This window comes from Mitosporidium daphniae (genome assembly GCF_000760515.2).
Source record: "Mitosporidium daphniae strain UGP3 chromosome Unknown contig-59, whole genome shotgun sequence".
In the NCBI taxonomy this organism is placed as follows: Eukaryota; Fungi; Microsporidia; genus Mitosporidium; species Mitosporidium daphniae.
The window spans coordinates 21,597-28,393 of NW_013546179.1; the positions used below are offsets into that span (position 1 = coordinate 21,597).

At 44.7% G+C, this 6,797-nt stretch overlaps 5 protein-coding genes across 5 annotated transcripts; 2 read left to right on the plus strand and 3 right to left on the minus strand.

Moving 5' to 3' along the window:
- Positions 1–22: 22 nt before the first annotated feature.
- Positions 23–1,801, plus strand: DI09_59p120 (uncharacterized protein; the record flags this gene model as incomplete). Its single annotated transcript, XM_013381695.1, has 1 exon — positions 23–1,801. The coding sequence occupies one exon, from the start codon at positions 23–25 to the stop codon at positions 1,799–1,801; it is 1,779 nt and encodes a 592-aa protein (XP_013237149.1).
- A 422-nt stretch (positions 1,802–2,223) lies between these two features.
- DI09_59p130 (uncharacterized protein) lies at positions 2,224–2,583 on the minus strand (the record flags this gene model as incomplete). Its single annotated transcript, XM_013381696.1, has 1 exon — positions 2,224–2,583. One exon carries the CDS (start codon positions 2,581–2,583, stop codon positions 2,224–2,226), a length of 360 nt encoding a protein of 119 aa, XP_013237150.1.
- Positions 2,584–2,760: 177 nt separating this feature from the next.
- On the plus strand, positions 2,761–3,451 carry DI09_59p140 (uncharacterized protein; the record flags this gene model as incomplete). Its single annotated transcript, XM_013381697.1, has 3 exons — positions 2,761–2,884; positions 2,913–3,302; positions 3,411–3,451. 3 exons carry the CDS (start codon positions 2,761–2,763, stop codon positions 3,449–3,451), a joined length of 555 nt encoding a protein of 184 aa, XP_013237151.1.
- A 550-nt stretch (positions 3,452–4,001) lies between these two features.
- On the minus strand, positions 4,002–5,241 carry DI09_59p150 (aspartate aminotransferase; the record flags this gene model as incomplete). Its single annotated transcript, XM_013381698.1, has 2 exons — positions 4,002–4,925; positions 4,951–5,241. 2 exons carry the CDS (start codon positions 5,239–5,241, stop codon positions 4,002–4,004), a joined length of 1,215 nt encoding a protein of 404 aa, XP_013237152.1.
- A 226-nt stretch (positions 5,242–5,467) lies between these two features.
- On the minus strand, positions 5,468–6,666 carry DI09_59p160 (uncharacterized protein; the record flags this gene model as incomplete). The annotated part of the gene is given in 2 exon segments (XM_013381699.1): positions 5,468–6,628; positions 6,646–6,666. 2 exon segments carry the CDS (start codon positions 6,664–6,666, stop codon positions 5,468–5,470), a joined length of 1,182 nt encoding a protein of 393 aa, XP_013237153.1.
- Between the last annotated feature and the right edge of the window lie 131 nt (positions 6,667–6,797).

The following is a 6,797-nucleotide window of genomic DNA, read 5'->3' on the forward strand; positions in this document are numbered from 1 at the left end:
CTTGTCAATTTTAAACCTTCAAATGGCTGATGCATTTAAGCAACAAGGAAATACGGCGTTTGCCCAAGGACAATATGAGCAAGCAATTGCCTCGTTTTCAGAGGCCATAAAATTAGACTCCTCCAATCATGTTCTGTATTCTAACCGCTCGGCAGCCAATGCTGCTTTGAAGAAATTTGATCTGGCGCTCGAGGATGCAGAAGAGACTATAAAGCTGCAGCCCACATGGTCTAAGGGATATGGGCGGAAGGGTGCAGCATTGCATGGGCTCAATAGGTTTACGGAAGCCGAAGAGGCCTACAATAAGGGCCTGGAGTTGGAGCCCAGCTCCACTGCTCTCCAAAAAGGACTGGAAGATGTACGCGTTGCCGCATCACCCCCATCGCTGGAAAGCAACCTACTTAATCCTTTTGCATCTGAAGAGGCCATGGGTCGTCTATTCACAGATCCAGGTACCAGACAATTCATAGCACAGCCAGATTTTATTCAGAAAATCAATGAAATTCGCCAAAATCCATCTGCCCTCTCGAAGCATATGCAGGATCAGCGTATCATGCAGGCGATGTTTGTGGCGATGGGACTTAATGCTTCATTTGGCGCTCCGCCTTTTCCAAAGACATCTCCGGCCAGTGCATCGTCTTCGGAGTCTCAATGCCAAGCGGACTCAGCGGCCTCCAGTGAGTGTTCCAAAGCCTCCTGCTGCGCAAAGGAAAATTCTGGGTTGAAAGAGGAAAACCTTAAAAGCTGCAAAGAAGCAGCGTGCAAGGAAAGCGTATCTGCGCCAAAGAACGACTCCATTAAGAAACCATCGACGTTAGCCAATCCGGTTGAGGAAATCAAGAACAAGGGAAATGCGGAGTTCAAAAAGAAAAATTTTGAGGCTGCCCTTTCCTATTACGATGAAGCCCTCTCCTTGGAACCGGATGCTATTCCCATTCTTCTGAACAAATCGGCCGTCTACTTTGAACAGCAAAACTGGGATGAGTGCATCAAAGTGTGCTTGGAATGCATAGAGAGGGGACGCTCCCTTAGAATGGACTTCAAACTGATTGCCAAGGCCTTTGGGCGCATCGGGTCGGCATATTTGAAGATGGAAATGCCCAACAAGGCCGTTGAGTATTTTAACAAGAGCTTGGCTGAGCATCGTTCACCCGAAATTCTAGAAAAGCTCAAAGAGACAGAAAAAAACATTTTAGCAGCAAAGAAGGCGGCCTATTTTTCACCCGAACTTTCGGACTCGGAGAGAGAAAAGGGAAATGAGCTCTTCAAAAAAGGGGAGTTCGTGGAGGCTCTCAATCGGTATACCGAGGCCATCGCTAGAAATGATAAGGATCCCAGAGGCTATTCAAATCGAGCAGCATGCTATACTAAACTAGCGGCCTTTCATGAGGCAATCAGAGATTGCGACCGCTGCATTGAGCTTGACCCAAGCTTTATCAAGGCCTATCTGCGAAAGGCGTCCATTTTATATGGGCTTAAGGAATACCAAAAATGCCTGGACACCTGTTTTGAGGCCAAGTCGAAAGATACTGAAAATCGCCATTCAGCCGAGATTGAGCAGCATCTCGCAAAATGTTACTTGGAAAGCCAGAAGGCCTCTATGAATGAATCTTCCGAGGAGACCCTTCAAAGGGCAATGGCGGACCCCGAAATAAGAAGCCTGATGACCGATCCCGTGATGCAATCCATCCTTCAACAAATGCAAAGCGATCCTCGCGCGATCCACGATCATATGAAGAATCCTCTGATTGCGAACAAGATTCGCAAACTCATGGCTGCCGGTATCATCAGGACTGCCTAGAGATGGCGATGCCAATTGGGATGTGTGTATCCTTGAATATTTTATTAAAATTTTATGCTTTTTGAATGTCCCACTGAAAAGCCAATCATCAGATTTAAGTAATTTCATTTGTGCAACTCGAGAATCCAGGGACACCCTCAATAAGGAAAATGTACGATTGACATCCGCCAATGATTTGAGCCTTTAAAGCAATGGTTCAAGATCAATCAAAAATATCTGACCTGCCTTTGACTTGCACCACAACTATAATGCAACTTCTATCCATTATATCTGTTGAGAACAAATGGAACGGTCAAGTAATTTGATGCAAATTACAAAAGTCCCTAGAATCCCGAGTGAACTCGAACCTTTTACTAATCATCACGAATTTATAATTAAAAAATCCAACTAATTGAAAATTACATTTAAATGAAGAGCCCCATTTACTGATTTTGCGATAGATTGATGGTCCATCTTTCTAGATTCCTCAAGGTTGAAATGCGATTCCTGGCCGATACTGTGATGGGCTCTTCATTTCGCGATCTTGAAACAGGATACCTTAGCCTCAATTCATTTCTACTTTGTGGCGCATTGATTGGGGGTTGCATTGCATAGCTAGAGCCAATAGCATCGTGGCCCTCACATTGATTGAGATATATTTCTAAAGCTGATTTTATCTCAAGGTCGATCGGCGTTATCTTTCCAGAGAGATTGTCCAAAAAATAAACCTTCGGGTCGCTTTTAAGTGCATCTAATTGATGGGGAGGAGATGTATTTGTAAATAGGTTTAATGGAACACCCATAGAAAGTTATCCATCCGAAACTTCATAGCAACTTGAGATGGTTCAAGTTATAAAACTATCATATATAAAATTAATCTGATCCCTTCGTCGGTCCCATAGCACAGCGGTAGTTGCGACTCCCTAGTAAGGAGTAGGTCGTGAGTTCAATCCTCGCTGGGACCTGTTTTTTTTAACTTTATGTTTCTTGAAAACGAAAGCCCTCAAATCAAAGAGTCCCTTATTCCGGAGCTGGACTATTCCCTTATCCCAGACGCATACAATGACGATGTCCAAGATGAATTTCTCGTGTTCGAAGTGTTTGGTAATGCATAAATGGCTGCTTATTCTAGATTTCATTCGAAATATCCGGGATCCAGAGCATCCCCTTTCCTTGGAGCAGCTTAATGTGGTTTCCATGTCCGATATTTTGATCCTAAACGAAGACAGCTATCGTATGGTGAAGGTGCTGGTTACACCCACAATACCTCATTGCAGTATGGCCACTTTAATTGGACTTTGCGTTATTGTTAAATTGCAGTTCTCCCTATCGCCGTATTACAAGATTTCTGTGGAAATCAAAAAGGGTACGCATCAATCTGACGAGGCAATCAATAAACAGCTAAATGACAAGGAGAGGGTTGCCGCTGCCTTGGAAAACAGCCATTTATTCCGCATCGTTAAACAATGCATTTATCCTTCTCCTCCTCCTCCTTCGTCTCCCTCCTCAGTGTCTTCTTGTTGTAAATAGTAATTTATGGGTGGGCCCGATGTACTCAAGAAAGGCTTTTTGAATGGATGGCGGGGCGCCACAACAGCGTGCTTGGAAATAAAATTAATTTATACAAAAGGCAATCACTTGAGTGGCAGAAATATGGCAACGTCAATATAATCTCCTTGAATGAAGCGGCCATCATCCAAAGTGCGATTGTCGTCTGGAACTGATTCCAGATCCAGCCGAGGTGGGTCCTGGCGAGTGTATGATTTTTTCCCAGGTGCGTTGAACACGGTGCCCAATTCGCGAACCCTGCAACCTCTGGAGTCGATGTTTATGATGCGAAATATAAATTTTGCATCAAGTTTCCTGGAGTCCAAGTGGATTTCCTTGATCATGTTGGAAAGCTCCTTGAGGGTGGTGTCTTTCCTAGCATTGTGTAAAGGATAGCATACCATGCATAAATGACGACTTCATCGCCAACAGGCAATGTTTCTTGAGACAGGAAAGCAGAGACAGAATGAAATCCGCCTTCTCTGCAATACATGTGGACAAGCATTGGACAGGCCTAGAGATGAAAAGGGGATCGTGATCGTACCGTTTCCCTGTTGATCTTCAAACGCTCAAACTTGGAGTTTTGACCTGGATTCATGGGCGGTGCGCTGGCTGGCAGATTTTATTTAAAATGTTTGTAAATTCAATTCAATTCAATCCAATCCAATCCAATTTACTGCAAAACTTTTGAGAATACAGCGGCAATGGTCTTCACATTGGAGGTGGTGACACCGGCCATGCTCATTCTTCCATCCGACGTCATGTAGATATGGAATTCGGTCAAAAGGCGATGACACTGCTCTGGCGTGAGGCCGGTATAGCAGAACATTCCGATTTGGTCAGTAATGTGCTTCCAGGTTCTGCTGGGGGCCAGTTTTTCAAGCTCTTCACGAAGGGATGTGCGCATAGCGATGATCCTGGCGGTCATTTCTTTCAATTCGGCCTGCCACGATCTTTTCAATTCCTCATTTCCAAGCACCAGCGACACCAGTCGAGCGCCATGGATTGGCGGAGAGGAATAGATTTTTCTTATTATTAGCTTTAGCTGCGAGACAACAGCTTCCTTTTGGGGTTTTCCTGAACACCACACAGATAGAGTGCCAACTCTTTCGCCATACATGCCCATGTTCTTGGCATAGCTTTGGGCAACAAGAATCGGACCGGGGGGATCCGTGATGAAATGGCGAATTGCAAAGATATCCTTTTCCAAGTCGCCTGTTGCAAATCCTTGATAAGCCAAATCAAAAAACGAGATATGGGCCTTTTGTTTGATAACCTCATGAATTAGCCTCCACTGCAGTGGGGATGGGTCCAGTCCCGTTGGGTTATGTCCACAGGCATGCAGCACAACGATGCTGCCAGAAGGGGCGTCCTGAAGAGCCTTGAGCATGCCCTGCTCGTCTAGCGTGTGAGTGCGCCTGTCGTAATAGGGATACTGTTCAGTTTGGAACTCGAAATTAGTAAAGATGCTTTTGTGGTTGCTCCAAGACGGATCGGAGATCAGAACTTTTCGTGTTTCTCCGGGCAAAAATTTGGAAAGAAACGAGGCTCCCAAATTCAATGCACCCGTGCCAGAGATTGACTGGACGATTGCGACCTAAAATGATAAGTCATTTGCATACATTTTGCGTGCAGACATTTTCTCCATAAATCAGCTTTTTTGAGAGCTCGCAAAACTCGTCCACCCCACCCATCGGTGCATATTCCTTGAAGGGATATTTTTTGGGGAGAAGCTCCTTTTCGGCCTTTTTGACACAGTCCAAAACAACAGGCGATGATTCATCATTTCTATAGGCGCCGATGCTGAGGTTTATTTTTTTTGGATCCGTGTCCCGTTTGTATGCTTCATTGAGCTCCAAGATGGGATCGCATTCGCCCATCTCAATGTGGCGCCAAGGAGAATCCCAGTCCATTTTTAAAATAAACTCCCAATCCGTAAAATTTTACTTGCAATTTTGGCGACATCAATGCTGCTCATGTGTCAGGGCGGTACAACGGAAACAATACCTTAGTTTTATAATAAATTGCCGGAAAAGGTCGAAATCCACTCGGTGCTTGCAGGATCAACCGGATACAAAACGAAGGAAACGCGTGAGTTTCAAAATATTCACATCCGGATCGATAGTGACAAGTTTGAGTTCAGCTACCCAGCCCGGAATTTTTCTTTCTAAAGGTGACCTTTATCGCCTGGTCGTATATATCTTCCACTTTAGAGGAGCTCAAATTCGAGGTGTTTTTCCCAATAGAGGATCCAGGAGACCAGCCCAGCTTCCTCAGCAGGACGTTTCCAACGTTAGACTCGGAAATGGGAGGTGCAGACTCGCCCACAATTTGGCCTGGGCGCAGCCTGGCTTTTGAGGCTTGGGTTTCAAAAGGCCCGGGCGTTTTTTTTGCTCCTCTTTTTTTCTTGTCAAAATCGACAGCTCCACCAAATAAGCTGTCTCTTTGAAGTTGAATAATATCCGAAAATAGCGACGAAATGGCCAATGCTGTGCGTTTCGGAATTGAGGCGTAATTCAGCGGTGTTTTCTCGGTTTTCATAAACACCAATGTCCTAGCAGACTTTGGTCCGTGGCTTTTGGATTTGCATTGCAAATGGTGAGCGATCTTGTGAAGTTTTTCCCTGGCAGCATTATCAAAAGACGAGGGAAATTCAAATTCACGCGAATTTCTTGCAAGCCACGAACACAAAATGTCATCTTTGATTTTGTTGATTTGGCTAATCTTTAGGCCGATCGAGCGATTGCAATTGGCTGATTTTGAATTTCCCGATTTTCTCGGCCTTAACTGAGAAAGGGCAGAGGGATCAAAAATGGTCCCCGACTTTTCAAACCCCGGCATATCATACTGGAGAAACCGGTCTATCTCATCAGACTCATCACTAGAGTAAGGGGACTCGTACTCGATGGGAAAACCCCCGGGATCATGTTCCTCAGAATCTTGGCCAAAAATAGGCCCAGAAGCAAATATCTGTTGTAGCGACATATGCTCCACGCAACTGGCCAGAAAGTCATCTGCAGATGTCGAATCATCACAATTCGGTTGTGAATCAACATCGATACCGTATACGTTGGATATGTAATCTTTGATGGCCTCCTTGTCAAAAAACGGATGGTCCGCTTCATTGTCGCTATTGCTGCTGTATGCAAAGGAATTGAGAAAATGAAAATCCGCATCAATGCTACTTATATCCACCGCGTTCTTATTGTCTTTCTGCACAGACCGAGGATTCTTGCGCCGTTGCCTTTTCATTTCAGAAGAGGAGGGTGCCATTTGTTGGTCAAATATTAAAATTAGCCCCTTTTAAACTTTATTACATTTTCAATAAACTCGACCATATCTTCGTCTGCCCTATTAGAATCGAGCTGTATGGTACCTTTGCAAAGCAATGGAGCGGGCCCATTTTTAGGGAGCTCTTGCGCTCCAATGTTTTGCTGTGTTTGGAGGAATAGGTGGCGGGTAGCTTTAT